General features: G+C 40.6%; 1 protein-coding gene across 5 annotated transcripts in view; it reads right to left on the reverse strand.

Annotated features, from left to right (window-relative positions):
• Positions 1–17,169, reverse strand: part of MAST2 (microtubule associated serine/threonine kinase 2) — a 214,325-nt gene that overhangs the window by 39,604 nt on the left and 157,552 nt on the right. For 4 of the 5 annotated variants that reach the window (XM_036255807.1, XM_036255809.1, XM_036255808.1 and 1 more), the window contains one exon: positions 9,564–9,655. In XM_036255807.1, coding sequence (XP_036111700.1) covers positions 9,564–9,655 — 92 coding nt within the window. Of the gene's footprint in view, positions 1–9,563; positions 9,656–17,169 lie in introns of those variants that run through there. The other variant, XM_036255811.1, reaches the window with a different exon arrangement.

The raw sequence follows: 17,169 nt of genomic DNA on the forward strand, positions 1-17,169 counted from the left end.
TGGGTTGCAGGTCTGCCCCAGCCCATTTGGGGTCATGTGGTAGGCAACCAATCGATGTCTTTCTTACATCGATGCTTCTTTCTTCCTCCCTTCCACTCTCTCTAAAAATCAATGGAAAAATATCCTTGAGTGAGGAACAACAACAAAATAAAACCTGAAAAACACACAAAAGACATGGAGGGTAAATAGCATGTCACTAAACAATGAATAGCTTAAGAGTGACATCGAGGAAGAAATCAAAAGGTACCTTAAAACAAATGAAAATGAGAACACAACATCCTAAGTGGGAAATTCATAGCATTACAGGCCTATCTCAAGAAACAATAAAATCTCAAAAAAACAGTCTAATTTTACACTTAAAGGAACTGGAAAAAGAACATCAAACAAAGCCTAAAGTGACTAAAAGGAATGAAATAATATCAGAACAGATATAAACAAAAGAGTCTAAAAAAACAATACAAAAGATCAACAAAACAAGAGGTGGTTCTTTGAAAAGATAAACAAGATTGACAAACCTTTAACGAGACTCCAGAAAAAAAAAAAAAAAGAGGACCCCCCCAAAATAAGATCAGAAATGAAAGAGAAGTAACAACTGACATCAAAGAAATACAAAGGTTTGTAAGAAAATAGTATGAACAACTATATGACAACTAAATATCAATCTGGATGAAATAGATACATTTCTAAAAACATATAATCTTCCAAAATTGAATAAGGAAGAACCAGAGAATTTGAATAGACAGATTACAACTAGTGAAATTGAAGCTGTAAAAAAAAATTTTTTTAAATCCCAATAAACAAAAATCTTGGACCAGATGACTTTACAGGTAAATTCTACCAAACATTCAAACAACTAACACTTATCCTTATCAAACTATTCCAAAAAATTCAAGAGAAAGAAAGACTCCCAAGCTCATTTTATGAGGCCAGCATTATCCTAATTCCAAAACTTGATAAAGACATTACAAAGGAAGAAAATTTTAGGTCAATATCCCTGATGAATATAGATGTTAAAATCCTCGACAAGCCCTGGCCGGTTTGGCTAAGTGGTAGAGCGTCGGCCTGCGGTCCAGAGAGACCCAGGTTTGGTTCCTGCTAAGGGCATGTACCTCGGTTGCGGTTTGTTCCCAGCCCTGGTTGGGTCGTGCGGGTGGCAACCACTCGATGTGTCCCTTTCACGTCAATGTTTCTCTCTCTCTCTCTCTCCCTCCCCACTCTATCTGAACAAAAAATGAAAAAATGTCCTTGGGTGAGGATAAAAAAAAAAAAAAATCCTCGACAAAATATTTGGCAGACCAAATCCAGCAATGCATTAAAAACATCATGCACCATGATTAAGAGGAATTTATTCTGGGGATGCAAGGTTGGTACAATATCTGAAAATCAATAAACATTGTACACAACATAAATAAAATGATCATATCAATAGATGCAGAAAAAGCATTTGATAAAATCCAACAATCATTTATGATAAAAACTCTCAGCAAACTGGAGTAGAGGATGCAAACCTCAACATAATAAAGCTTACTGGGCAAAAACTACAAGTACTTCCCCTAAGATCGGGAACAGATCTGGGATGTCTGTTTTCACCGTTCTTATTCAACACAGTACTGGAAGTCCTAGCCACAACAATCTGACAAGAAGAAGATATAAAAGCACTCAAATTGGAAAGGAAGAAGTAAAACTGTCATTATTTGCAGATGACATGATATTGTGTATAGAGAACCCTAAAGATTCCACCAAAAAATTACTAGAACTGATAAATGGATTCAGTAAAGTAGCAGGATACAAAATAAATATCCAGAAATCAGTTGCATTTTTATACACCAATAATGAACTATCAGAAAGGGAAACTAAGATAACAATTCCATTCACAATTGTTTCAAAAAGAACAAAATACCCAGAAATAAATTTAACCAAGGATATAAAAGAGCTGAAGAAAGAAACTGAAAAAGATACAGCCCTGGCTAGTTTGGCTCAGTGGTTAGAGCGTCGGCCTGTGGACCGGAGAGTCTGGGGTTCAGTTCCCGCAAGGGGCATATACCAAAAAAAAAAAAATAAAAAAAAAAAAACCCAAAAAAAGAAGATAAATAAGTGGAAGCTTATACCGTGTTCATAGATAGAAAGAAATAACATCATTAAAATGTCCATACTGCCCAAGGCAATCTATAGATTCAATGCAATTCCTATAAAGATACCAATGACATATTTCACAGAACTAGAACAAATATTCCAAAAATGTATAAAAACTACAAAAGACACCAAATAACGAGCAATCTTGAGTACAAAGAACAAAGAATCACACTATTTGATATCAAACTATACTACAAGGGCAAGACAGCATGGTACTGGCATAAAAACAGACATATAAATCAGTGGAACAGAATAGACAGCCCAGAAATAAACCCACACCTTTATAGTCAATTAATATTTGACAAAGAAGCCCAACCAGTGTGGTTCAGTGGTTGAGCATGGACCCATGCACCAAGAGGTTTCTGGTTAGATTCCTGGTCAGGGTACATGCCCAGGTTGTGGGCCTGATCCCCAGTGAGGGGCATGCTGAGGCCGCCAATTGATGTTCTCTCATTGATGTTTCTCTCTCTCTCTCCCCCTCCCTTTCTATCTCTCTAAAAATCAGTTAAGGAAAAAAAAAATTGACAACGAAGACAAAAATATACAACGGGGTAAAGATAGTATACTCAATAAATGGTGCTAGGAATAGATACATGCAAAAAAAAATGAAACTACACCACTCAAAATAAAGACTTAAATATTAGACTCGAAACCATAAAAATTCTGGAAGGTGCCGTGGTCAGTTTTTCTCAGTGGTTAGAGCGTCGGCCCCTGAAACAGAGAGGTCCAGGTTCAGTTCCCGTTGAGGGCACGAACCTTGGTTGCAGTTTGTCCCTGGCCCTGGTTGGGTTGTGTGGGAGGCAGCCACTCGGTATGTCCCTTTCACGTTGATATCTCTCTCTTCCTCTCTCTCTCCCTCCCATTCTATTTGAACTAAAAATGCAAAAATGTCCTCAGGTGAGGATAAAAAAAAGAAAGAAAGAAAGAAAGAAAGATCATGAACAACTCTATGACCTAGATTAAACAGACCAATTTCTTAAAAGACAAAATCTGCCAAAGAAAGACTATCTGAATAGATTTATATCTATTAAAAATGTAATAAAAAATTAATAACCTTCCAAACAGAAATTACCAGGCCTAGATGGGTTCACTGATGAATTCTACCAAACATTTAGGAAGAAATTATACCAACTCTTCATTCCACTATCTCCTCCAAAATATAAAAGCAGAGGGAATACTTCCTAATTTATTCAATGAAGCCACCATTATCTTAATACCAAAACCAAGCAAAGACATTACAAGGAAAGAAAACCACAGACAGATATCTGTCATGAACATAAATGCAAAATCCTGAACAAAATAGTAGCAAATCAAATTCAACAATGTATAAAAGGAATTATACACCATAACCCCTGGGATTTATCCTAAGTATTCAAGGCTGGTTCAACATTAAAAAAATTTGTTTTATTCCTCACCCAAGGATATTTTTTATTTATCATCAGATAGAGCTAGAGGGAGGGAGAGAGACAGAGAGAAACATCAATGTGATAGAGCCACATCAACTGGTTGCCTCCACACGACCTGACCAGGACCGGGGACGAACCACAACCGAGGTATATGTCCTTGACCGGAATCGAACCTGTGACTCATTGGTCCGTGGACTGACGCTCTAACCACTCAGCTAAACTGGCCAGGGCCAACATTCGAAAATTAATTAATGTAATCCATCACATCAACAGGCTAAAGAAGCAAAATCAAATGATCATATAAACAGATGAAAAGAAAGTATCTGACAAAATCCAAAACCTGACCTGGCCGGGTAGCTCAGTTGGTTAAGAGCGTAATCCTGATATGCCATGGTTGTGGGTTTGATCTCCAGTCAGGGCACATACAAGAAGCAACCAATGAATGCATAAACAAGTGGAACAACAAAATAATGTTTCTGTCTCTGTGTGTGTGTGTCTCTCTCAAAAAAAATCAATATATATTTTAAAAATCTATTATAGGCTCAGCTGGTGTGACTTAGTGGTTGAGCGCCAACCCATGCACTGAGAGGTTGCAGGCTTTATCTCCAGTAGGGGGCATGCAGGAGGCAGATGACTGATGTTTCTCTCTCATCAATGTTTCTCTCTCTCTCTCTCCCTCTCCCTTCCTCTCTGTCCAAAAAAATCAATAAAAACATATATTTTTTAAATCTATTATAAAAAAATCCAAAATCCATTCACGATTTAAAAGAGTTTTAGCAAAGGAGGAGTAAAAGGGAAGTTCCTCAACTTCATAAAAAACATCTACAAAACCTACAGTTAACATTGTACTTAATGATGAAAAACTGGAAGCTTTCCTGCCAAGATCAGGAAAAAGGCATGAATGAACCTTCTTACCACTGCTTTTCAACATCATACTGGAAGTCCTAGCTAATACAATAAGATAAGAAAAGGAAATAAAAAATATACAAATTGGGAAAGAATAAAACTGTCTTTTTTCGCAGATGACATAATGGCCTATGTAGAAAATCTGAAAATAATCAACAGAAAACCTCCTGTAACTAATAAGCAATTATAATAAAGCTGCAGGATACATGGCTAATACTAAGTCAACACTATATACTATCAAGGAGCAAGTGGAATTTGAAATTAAAAACATATTACCACCCCAGAAAGGAAATACTTAGATATAATTCTAATAAAGTATGTACAAAATCTTTATGAGAACTATCAAAGAACTACATAAATAGAGATAATCCATATTTATTGATAGGAAGACTTAATATTGTCAAGATGTCAGGTCTTCTCAACTTGATCTATAGATTCAGTACAATCCCAATCAAAATCACAGCAAATTGGACTTCCGGTCAAGATGGTGGCATAGGTAAATGCGGTATCGCGTCCTCCCACCACCACATCAAAATTACAACTAAACTACAGAACAACCATCATTCAAAACCGCCTGAAATCAAGCTGAATGGAAGTTCTACAACTACAAAATTAAAGAAGCAGCTGCATCGAGACTGGTAGGAGGGGCAGAGGTGCAACGGGCTGGTCCCACACCCACGGGTGGCGGATACAAATTAGGAGGACACCTCGGCTGGGAAGGTCCTCCCTGAGGATTGAAGGGTCCCCGTCCCACACCAGGCACCCTGCTCAGGGTTCCAGTGCCAGGTAGAGAAGTCCTGAAAACTTCTGGCTGGAAAAACCAGCGGGAACTGAGGCTCGGGGAGGCTGAGGTGGCTGGAGTCCCAGGCAGCTCCTCTCAAAGGGCCTGTGCATGGACTTATCGGACTCTCTCCTTCTAAGCCTGGAGGGGAGGCAGCTCAAGGGGCACCAGAGACATACAGGAAAGAACTGAGTTGTTTGGCATTGGAGTGAGGGCTGGAGAGGGGGCTTTCTACTAGACAGACGTGCTGTCAGAGGCCTTTGTTCCTTTGGTAAGCCCTTCCCTGGGGCAGCAGATAGCCGCCATATCTGGGACTCCAGCAACCTGGCTCACACTGCCCAGCCCTGGTGATTCTCTGAGGCCCTGCCCCACCCAACTTTCAGGCCCACCCAAGCTGTTGCCAGTTGCTTTACTATAGAATTGGCCTGTCTTGGATCCTGCTTCAGATTTTCCTAAAGTCTTTCAAACAAGCAGCATCTGGTCTCAGCTAGCCCCATACCTCTTGTTAAATAACACACAGAAACAAACACAGGGAGGCAGCCAAAATGAGGAGACAAAGAAACAGGTCCAAAATGAAAGAACAGAACAAAACCCCAGGAAAAGAACTAAGTGAAATGGAGATAAGCAACCTAACAGATGCTGAGTTCAAAATACTGCTTATAAGGATGTTCAATGAACTTAGTGAGAACCTCAGTGAACTTAGTGAGGGCCTCAAGAGCATAAAAAAGGACCAGGCAGAAATGAAGGATGGCCCTGGCTGGTTTGGCTCAGCAGTTGGAGTGTCGGCCTGTGGACCAGAGAGTCCTGGGTTCAGTTCCTGCTAGGGACATGTACCCAAAAAAAAGAAATGAAGGAGGCACTAACTGAAATAAAGAATAGTTTACACATATTCAATAGTAGAGTAGGTAAAGCCAAAAAGCAAACCATCGATTTGGAATATAAGGAAGCAAAAAACACCCAATCAGAACAGCAAAAAGAAAAAAGAATCCAAAAAAATGAGGATAGTGTAAAGGAGCCTCTGGGACAACTTCAAGCGTGCCAACATTCGCATCTTGGGGGTGCCAGAAGGAGGAGAGAGAGAACAAGAAATCGAAAACCCATTTGAAACAATAATGGCAGAAAACTTCCCTAACTTGGTGAAGGAAACAGACATACAAGTCCAGAAAGCACAGAGAGTCCCAAATAAGATGAACCCCAAGAGGCCTACACCAAGACACATCATCATCAAAATGCAAAAGGTTCAAAACAAAGAGAGAATCGTCAAAGCAGTTTGTTACCTACAAGGGAGTTCCCATAAGACTGTCAGCTGATTTCTCAAAATAAACTTTGCAGGACAGAAGGGAGTGGCAAGAAATATTCAGCGTGATGAAAAGCAAGAACCTACAACCAAGATTACTCTATCCTGCAAAGCTGTCATTTAGAATTGATGGCCATATAAAGAGTTTCCCAGACAAGGAAAAGCTAAAGGAGTCCATCACCACCAAACCATAATTATATGAAATGTTGAAAAAGATAAAAAATATGAACAAACAAAATGGCAATGAATACACAGCTATCAACAATTGAATCTACAAACAAAATGAACAGAAACATTCTCATAGATACAGAAAACATTTTGTTGGTTGCGAGATGGGAGAGGGGTTGGGGGAATGGGTGAAAAAGGTGAAGAAATTAAGAAGTACAAATTGGTTGCTAGACTGACAAACCTCAAAGGGAAAGGGGATTGGGGGGTGGAAAGAAATAAACCAAAGAACTTACATGCATATGCATAACCAAATGGACACAGATGACAGTGTGGGTTAAGGTAGGAGGGGGCGAGAGTGGGGAGGAGGGGGTCAATGGGGAAAAAATGAGGAACATCTATAATACAGGCAACAATAAAGATAAGTTTTAAAATAAATAAATAAATAATAAAATTTTAAAAAGTGTCCACAGGTGAGGATAAAAAAATATTCCTCACCTGAGGATATTTTTCTATTTATTTATTTTTTAGATAGAGAGGAAGGGAAGGGGGGGAGAGAGAGAGAGAGGAGAAATATCAATGTGAGAGAGTGACATCAATTGGTTGCCTCCTGTATGACCCTGACCGGGACCGGGATCAAACCTTCAATCCAGGTACATGCCCTTGACTTGGAACCAAACCTATGACCCTTCTGTTCTCAGGCTCTAACTGCCGAGCCAAACCAGCCAGGGCTCCATTGATACTTTTATTTTTAATGTTTTTATTGATTATTTTTAGATAGAGAGGATGGGAGAGAGATAGAAACATCAATGAAAGAGAGAAACATCGTTCGCCGCCTCTTGCATGCCCCCTACCGGGGACTGAGCCCGAAACCCAGGCAAATGCCCTGACTGGGAATGGAACTGGAACCTGTCAGTCTATAGGATCATGCTCAATCCCCTAAGCCACACCAGCTGGGCTGATTTTTTTTTTTTTTTTTATAGAGTGGGAGGGAGAGAGGAAGAGGTGGGGAGAGAGAGAGAGAGGGAAACATTGATGTGAGAGAGGCACTGACTGGTTGCCTCCCACACAACCCCGACCAGGGCCAGGGATTGAACCCTTGACCAGGAATCAAACCTGTGACTCTGCTACATGGGCCAAAGCTCTAACCACTGAGAAAAACTGGCCAAGGCTAACCCAGTCAATTTTGTGGGAGAAAGTACCTAAACACAATGAGACTTTTGTTTTAAAGGTCAAGTATTTCTGCCCAGCTGGTGTGGCTCAGTGGTTGAGCATTGATCCATGCACCAAGAGGTCGCCAGTTTGATTCCTGATCAGGGCACATGCCCAGGTTGTGGGTCAAATCCCCAGTGGGGGGCGTGCAGGAGGTGGCCGATGGATGTTATTTCTTATTGATGTTTCTATCTCTCTCTCCCTCCTCCTTCCCCTCTCTCCCTAAAATCATTAAAGGAAAAAAAATGTAAATAAATAAAGGTGAAGTACTGCTTCAATTCCCTGGGTCTCCTCCCCCAACCCCTGTATTCTTGGTGGTGTCTTCTAATGTAAGAGTTAGTGATTGAGAGTTTAATTGATTCTTGGAAAAAGGCCATGAGCATACTGAATAGTTGGATCTGGCCCCAGTAAAGTGAGATCCTTCTATCAAGAACAAATAATTTCAGAATCACCAGTCTCAAGGTGCTCAAACTACTCCACAGGCATCCTCACTTTCTCCCTCCAAAGACACAGTAAACTGTGAGTAAAGAAAAAACCAAATGGAACATATCTGTCTTATTTAGTTTCATGCTGACTATTTCACTACTTTGGTACTCTTTTATTGCTGAAAGACAGATAAGGCCCATGGCTTACCAAACCCAGGCAGCAAGTTCTGAATGGTTTCCTGTGGTTTCAAGCCTGCTCCATTTCCATTACCCCTAGGTCTGAAACTTCCACTGTAAATAGTATAGCAATGAACAGTATAGCAGCGCAGCAACCCTTGCAACAAAGCTGAATTACCTCATCTGGCTCTTCTAGGATGCAAGAACACATGTCTAGAGCAAAATACAGGGCTAACTCAAATAAGGTCTTCTGCCTCATTATTTTTATATATTCCTCAGCCAGAGGCAAGTAAATCAGTCCTTATACTGTCTGGCGGACCCAATATGGAGCAGAGTCTGAATGCATGAGACCATTTGCTTTGATTGCAGTATGTGAAATCAAAGTCAACATGAAACAAATATTTATCTCACTTTTATTGACTCCTGTTCTAACAAAGAGAAAGTTATCAGAAATCCCATGAGGCAAGAAATCATCACTGTGAGCTTTAATCCTAGGGCATGGTAGGATTAAAAGTTAATGGAGCCGTAACACACTTTTTTTTTTTTTTCATCCTCACCTGAGGAAATTTTTCCATTTTTTGTTCAGGTAGAGTGGGAGGGAGAGAGAGGAACAGAGAGAGAGAGAGAGAGAAACATCGATGTGAAAGGGACACATCGAGTGGCTGCCACCCTCACAACCGACCAGGGCCGGGGACAAACTGCAACCGAGGTATGCGCCCTTAGCGGGAACCGAACCCGGGTCTCTCAGGACCGCAGGCCGACGCTCTAACCGCTGAGCCAAACCGGCCAGGGCGTAACACACTTTTAACAATCTGGAACAGAGGCTATGCCCCTAGGATACACACAGAGCTCCAAGATAAGCACAAGACCAAAAGAAATGTGGACAGGTCAAGGCAAAAACAGACTGAACACATTCTCCCATAGAAAGCATGTTCATGAGCTCTGTAGACTTCAATCAGCAAAATGAAGTGACAATGTAATGTGTTGAACTACACAAAGTGAGAAGTAGGCAAGTAATTGGGCATCTTTTATTCCACCTTTCTTAACCTTCAAGCACTCACCTGTATGGCCATGGAGTGGTGAGTGTGGCCGTGGTAGTGTAGGTGATGTGCTAGAAGTCACAATCAAACTCTTGCGGTTACTTGTCCGACAACTGCAATGAAAACAAAAATGTTAGTTATAACAAGGCCACACCATGGGCCCAACGACCTTGAAAGGCTACTGAGGAACAAAAGAATGACACCATTCCATGGACTGAGCAGCTTATTGTTTTAAACAGGGTTAGCAATTACTGTTTGCACCAGTGAGATTTCATAATTCACTATGTTCCACCTTGGAATAACTTCTGTCACTGTTTTAACTTTTACTTTGTATTACCACTACCATTTTAGCTTTTGCTTCCCAAGCAAACACAATGAGCTCCCTAAAAATAACAATCAATTTCTAAACAGTATCTAATGAAGAATAACCACTGCAAATTTTTTTTTTTTTATCCTCACCCAAGGACATTTTTCCATTTTTTGTTCAGATAGAGTGGGAGGGAGAGAGAGGAAGAGAGAGAGAGAGAAACATCGATGTGAAGGGACACATCGAGTGGCTGCCACTCGCACGACCAACCAGGGCCGGGGACAAACTGCAACTGAGGTACGTGCCCTTAGCGGGAACTGAACCCGGGTCTCTCTGTACCGCAGGCCGACGCTCCAACCGCTGAGCCAAACCGGCCAGGGCTGCAAATTTGATTTAAAAAAAAAATCACAAGTCATACTCTCATATCTCATAAAAATTAATGTTCTAGCCATAAAAACAAAACTATTAATCTATGAAATTAATTTTTAAACTGCTTAATCCATGAATTAAGTAATATTCTTATCTCACCACAAGTTTCAAAACAGGTATAGGTTCCTTCTATAAAGTTGGTTTTTCATTACATGTTAATGCCCAAGGCATCTTCTGGTGGTTGGAGAAAATCAGATTATGATGGAAAGCCATTTCATGCTACACCTGCTACTGAAAAGTATGTATATACATTTATTTGAAAGTCAGCCCATCTTCTAAATGCATTAGGGAAGCTTGCCATTTATATTCATCCAAACAAATATTTACTGAACATCTACTATGCACCAGGAACTGTTCTAGGTGCAGAAGGTAAACAGTAAGGAAGAAGGGAAAGTCTCTATCCTCAAACTGGAGTGAATAGTACTATGACTAAAGACAAAGAGAGAGAAAAAGAGAATGTTCAAGAAATAGCAAAGAAGTCAAGTGGGTGGCAGTAGGGGAAAATGAGAGGAAAAGAAGTAGGTTATAGACATTATAGGACAGCCAGACTCTGCAGGCCTGGTAGACTGTCATAAAAAGCAACTGGAAAAGTGATAAGAAACCACTGGAAGGATTGAGATTAATCTCAAGAACAAGATTATAAGAAATGATAAGTATCTTTCCCAAGAAACCATCATAACTAATCTAATCATGAGCATCCCTTATTGCCTGGTCACTATCAAATATGACTTTCATTCTCTAATTCAACAGTCCCCCTCTACTCCTTGATCTTTTCTTTTTCAATCTTCACCCAAGGACATTTTTCCTCTTATCTTCAGATACAGTGGGAGGGAGGAAGGGAGTGAGAGAGACACATTGACTGTTCACCACCCACATGACCCTGACCAGGGCCAGGGACCAAACCACAACCGAAGTACGTGCCCTTAACCAGAATCAAACCTGCGACTCATTGGTCTGCGGGCCAACACTCTAACCACTGGGCCAAACCAGCCAGGGCTCTACTCCTTGATCTTAAAAACAGAGCTTACTCTGTGCCTCCCTGAACTCAGTCCATCTTCTTACCCCTCCCCTTTTTTAAATCCTTACCCAAGGATATTTTTCTATCTTCAGACAGAGTGGGAGGGGGAGAGGAAAGAAAGGGAGAGAGAGAGAAAGAAGAACATCGACGTGAGAAGAACACATCAACTGGTTGCCTCCTACAAGACCCTGACCAGGGTCAGTGACGAACGGCAACCAAGGTATGTGCCCTTGGCCGAAATCAAACCCTTGACTCTCTGGTCTGTGGGCCAACACTCTAACCACTGAGCCAAACCAGTCAGGGCTGTCTTCTTACATCTTCTTATATCTTCGATTTCCTTTCTCAACATTCACTTTAAATTCTAGTTCTAATTGAAACCTTGCTATCCCCCAGGACACCACAATCCTGATGAAATCCCATCCCTTTTAAATCCAACTTGTTATCTATTTTGCAACCTCACTTGGGTAACTGAAGAAAAATCCCAAATCATGCGACGTGAAAGGGACACATTGAGTGGCTGCCTCTCACACGACCCAACCAGGAACGGGGACAAACTGCAACCGAGGTATGTGCCCTTAGTGGGAACCGAACCTGGGTCTTTCTGGACCGCAAGCTAATGCTCTAATTGCTGAGCCAAACCGGCCAGGGCTCATTTAGTATTCTAAGGCTCAGATATGAAATATCTTTTTCTCTTCCTATAGTCATTCTCTGATTTTTCAGTTTCATAGCTTTCAATCTATGATGCTGATGATACTGAGTTTATTACTCTGTGTTCTCTTCAGAGTGCAACACTCATTTACTCAAATGCCTATTGACATCTCCAACTGGATATCTAAATGGCATATCAAACTTAACATTTCCAAAACAGAGCTCTTGAATTTCCCTCTAAACCCTGCTACTCCTCTTTAAGTTGTATTTATCTCATTACATGGCACCACCATTCATCCAGAAGCACAGCAAAAACCTATGAGTCATTGTTGATTCTTTTCTTCATATCAACATCCAAAACAACCAGTAAATTCTGTGGACTGTAACTTTAAAATACATCCTGTATCCAAACAATTATTACTTCCAGTTCAAGTCTATAAACTTTTTCTGGATAATCTTCTTTCTACTTTGGTTCTTCATGCCCACCCCTTACCCCCACCAGTCTATTCTTCACCACCAGTCAGAATAATATTTTTAAAACCAAAGATGAGATCATGTGAATTCTTTCTTAAAAGCTCCCAATGGCTTCCCATCACAATTCAAATATAATTCAAACTGTGTTTTCATGGTTATTCAAAGTAATCCTACTGTAAAGAATCTATTGTTTCTTAGTAAAAGCTCTTAGGTAAAGTTTTGTCTTTTGGGTTGTCTTAAAAAGAATCATACCACCCTGGCCGATTGGGCTCACTGGTTAGAGCGTCGGCCAGCGGGTTCGGTTCCCGCTAAAAGCACGTACCTTGGTTGCAGTTTGTCCCTGGGCCCGGTTGGGATCATGTTGGTGGCAACCACTAGATGTGTGTCTCTCACGTCATGTTTTTCTCTCTCTCTTCCCACCTCTCTCCCTCCCGCTCTACCTGAAGATAAATGCAAAAATGTCCTCAGGTGAGGGAAAAAAAATAAATTATACCTATGCTTATTTAGCCCCTTGGTCTAAGAAGAAATAAGATACAAATATCCTCAAAACAATAACTTTAGGCCCTTCAGTTTTGACCATGAGAAATTTTATAGGATATATATATGAAACCACATTGAAGAATTCTGTACATACAGCTCACACTACTTCCCGCAACAGTTATTTCCTCCCTCCTTACCAAAATCTACCCATTCTTTAGGAACCATGAGTTCAAGTGAGGTTTTATGTGAATTCTCCTTTATTCTCTCAAGTAGGAAGATGTCTTTCCTTTCTTTGAACTCCTTTAGCACTCATGGTTTTATACTACTCACAGCCTCTGTTTCAATGTAGTACAGGGCTTTGTAATTAGAAGATCTGAGTTTGAGATTGGCTATTTAATCTTAAGCAAGTCTCATAAATTTTTATGCTTTTGTGTTCTCAAATATACAATGAAGATAATATAAACCTTACATGTCAATCTAGACTCCTCTCTTGTATTTAAAAAAAATTTTTTTTTTCTTTATTGATTTTGAGAGAGGAAGGGAGAGGGAGAAAGAGATAGAAAGAAACATTGATGAGAGAGAACATTGACTGGCTGCCTCCTGCATGTCCCTCACTGGGGATTTGGCCCACAATCTGTACATGTACCCTGACTGGGAATTGAACCGGCGATCTCTTGGTACATGGGTCAACGCTCAACCAGTGAGCCACACTGGCCAGGCTAGACTCCTCTTTCATATATTAATTCATCATTAACCTTGTTGGCTTCAACATTAAAACATATCCAAAATCTGCCCAGCTGGTGCGGCTCAGTGGATTGAGCGTCGTTCCATGGACTGAGAGGTCCTGGTTCGATTCCCAGTCAAGGCACATGCCCAGGTTGTGGGCTTGATCCCCAATGGGGGACATGCAGGAGGCAGCCAATCGATGTTCCCATCTCTCTCTCCTAAAAAAAAACCAATAAAAACATATTTTTTAGAAACAAACAACAAAATCTAATCATTTCTCACTTCTTCCACCACTACCACTTTGGAATAAGCCACCATCATCTCCTATCTAAAACAGCTTCCTTGTTGGTATTCCTGCTTCTATTCCTGTCCCCCTATAATCTATTCTCAACAAGACACCCTTAAAATATAAAACAGAAAAGACTTCCATTTCCAACCATAATGGAGTAACAAAGAATGGATTTTTACCCTCTCATTTTATACAACTAAGAAACTGGGCAAAACAAAAGAAACCATTTTCAGGCATTGGACAACAGGCAATGTAGGACAGTGATTGCTAAGAAAAGGAAAACAAACAAGGTGAGTCCTAAGACTGCTTGAGTTTACTATCTGGAAAGATTTCCCAGCAATAGCATAGGGAGAAGGTGACCCACACAAAGCCTTGCAGTGTCCCTAAGTTGAGGAAAGCACCAAGAAAACAAGCAGGTGTAATACTCCCTGGTGCTCACACAGGGTCAGGAATAGTTTGTGTTTCCACCAGCCAGAGGGGAAAAACCTGGCAATTCATGGGAAAACAGCAAGGAAAAATTAGTCCCAAATGCTACTTTGGTCGCATCTAACAAAGCTTAAAAGCAATCCTCAAGCCCTGGCCAGGTGGCACAGTTGGCTGACATGTCGTCCCGTACAACAAAAGGTTTGTGAGTTCGATTCCCAGTCAGGGCACATACCTGGGTTGTGGATTTGATCCCCATTTGGGGCACATATGGAAGACAATCAATCAATGTTTCTCTCTTACATCAATGTCTCTCTCTCTCTCTCTCTCTCTCTCTCTCAAATCAATAAAAAATATATCCTTGGGTGAAGATTCAAGAAAATCTCTTTAAAGGATAATAAAACTTTAAAGAAAATGTAATAATTTATTATAATAACATATGTAGATGCAAAATATAGGACAGCCTTTGTTGTACCAAGGCTGGGAGGGAAGAATAGAAGTACAATGTTGTGAGGCTCTTACATTACTTTTTTTTTTTTTTGTTCAGATAGAGCGGGAGGGAGAGACAGGAAGAAAGAGAGAGAAACATCGATGTGAAGGGACACATCGAGTGGCTGCCACCCGCACGACCAACCAGGGCCGGGGACAAACTGCAACCGAGGTACGTGCCCTTAGCGGGAACCGAACCCGGGTCTCTCTGTACTGCAGGCCGATGCTCCAACCGCTGAGCCAAACCGGCCAGGGCGAGGCTCTTACATTAAATGTGAAATTATATAACATTACTTAAAGGTAACTGTGACAAGTTAAAATTTTGTATTAATAAACACTAATGAAACTACTAAAAAAGAAAAATGAAGTATAGTTAATATGTCAACAAAGGAAATAAAATGGAATCATTAAAAGAAAAATCATTCCGCCCTGGCTAGTGTGGCTCAGTTGGTTGAGTGTCATCCTGGTGCACTAACAGGCCATCAGTTCAATTACTCATCAGGGTACATGCCCAGGTTGCTGACTGGCTCCTGGTTGGGGTGTGTGCAGGAGGCAGCCAATCTATGCTGCTCTCTCTCTATCAAAATTGAATAAAAAACATATTTAAAAAATAATACTGCCCTGGCCAGTTTGGCTCAGCGATTGGAGCATCAACTTGCAGACCAGAGAGTCCCAGGTTCAGTTCCCGCTAAGGGCACATACCTCAGTTGTGGTTTGTCCTCGGCCCCGGTTGGGGTCATGTGGCTGGCAACCACTCGATGTCTCTCTCACATTGATGTTTCTCTCTCTCTCTTCTTCCCTCTCTCCCTCCCACTCTATCTGAAGATAAATGCAAAAAATGTCCTTGGGTGAAGGTAAAAAAATAAATAAATACAAATAAAAAATAATACTAATCATTCAAAAAGAAGGCAGAAAAATAACAAAGGGAGGACAAGTGTAGTTGGGCCAAACAGAAAACAAATAGCAAGATAATAGATCAAAACCCAATTACACCAGCCCTGGCTGGGTATTCAACTGGTTAGAGCATCAACCTGATATGCCAAGGCTACAGGTTCGATCTCTGGTCAAGGCAAATTCAAGAAGCAACCAATGAACGCATAAGTAAGTGGAACAACAAATGGATGTTCTCTCTCTCTCTCTTTCTCTCAAATAAATAAATACAAGTTTAAAAGAAACAATTACACCAATAATCACAAAATGGAAATGTTGTAAATACATATTCAACTAAGGCAGAGACTGTTAGATTAAATAATATGGTAAGGCCCAACAATATGCTCTTTATTCTTGTGACAGTTAGAAACTGGAAACCAGTACAGCCAGTGTGGTTCAGTGGACTGAACAACGTCCCATGGACTGAAAGGTCAGGGTACAATTCCTGGTCAGGGCACAGGACTGGGTTGCAGGCTCAATCCCCAGTAGGGGCGTTCAGGAGGCAGCCTATCGATATTTCTCTCTCATGTTGATGTTTCTATTTCTCTCTAAAAAAAAAAATCAATAAAAACATATTTTAAAAAAACAAACAAAAAACTAGAAACCACCTGAAATGTTCATTAACAGGTAAATGACAAACAAATCATAATATATCCATACAATGGAATTCTCAGCAATAAAAAGGAATATCTATTGATTCACACAACGGACAAATCTCAAAATAATTATGCTGAAAGCAAGAAGACAGACATAAAAGACTACATTTTGAGTGATTCCATTTATTTTATTTTATTTATTTTTTTATCCTCACCCAAGGACATTTTTACATTTATCTTCAGATAGAACAGGAGGGAGAGAGGGAAGAAGAGAGAGAGAAAACATCCATGTGAAAGAGACACATCAACTGGCTGCCATCCACAAGAACCCAACTGGGGCCGGGGACAAACCACAACCGAGGTACATGCCCTTAGCAGGAACCGAACCCTGGACTCTCTGATCCACGGGCCGACACTCTAACCGCTGAGCCAAACTGGCCAGGCGAGCAACTCCATTTATATCAAATTCAAGAAAATGCTAACTAATCTATAGTGGCAGATGGCAGATTAATGGTTGCCAGACAGAGGTGGGGTAGGGATTATAAATAGGCATGAGGAAACTTTTGGGAGTTACAGGTATGTTCATTATCTTGACTGTGCTAATGGTTTCACAGATATATGCTTTTGGCAAACCCCATAAAATTATATGTTTTAAACATGTACATTCCATTACATATTATACTTCAATCATACCTCAATAAAGTTGCAAAAAATTATTATAATGTGCCCTGGCCGGTTTGGCTCAGTGGTTAGAGTATCGGCCCGTGGACCAGAGAGACTCGGGTTCAGTTCCCGCTAAGGGCACATACCTCAGTTGC

The sequence above is a fragment of the Molossus molossus genome, unplaced genomic scaffold, assembly GCF_014108415.1.
Source record: "Molossus molossus isolate mMolMol1 unplaced genomic scaffold, mMolMol1.p scaffold_m16_p_12, whole genome shotgun sequence".
In the NCBI taxonomy this organism is placed as follows: domain Eukaryota; kingdom Metazoa; phylum Chordata; class Mammalia; order Chiroptera; family Molossidae; genus Molossus; species Molossus molossus.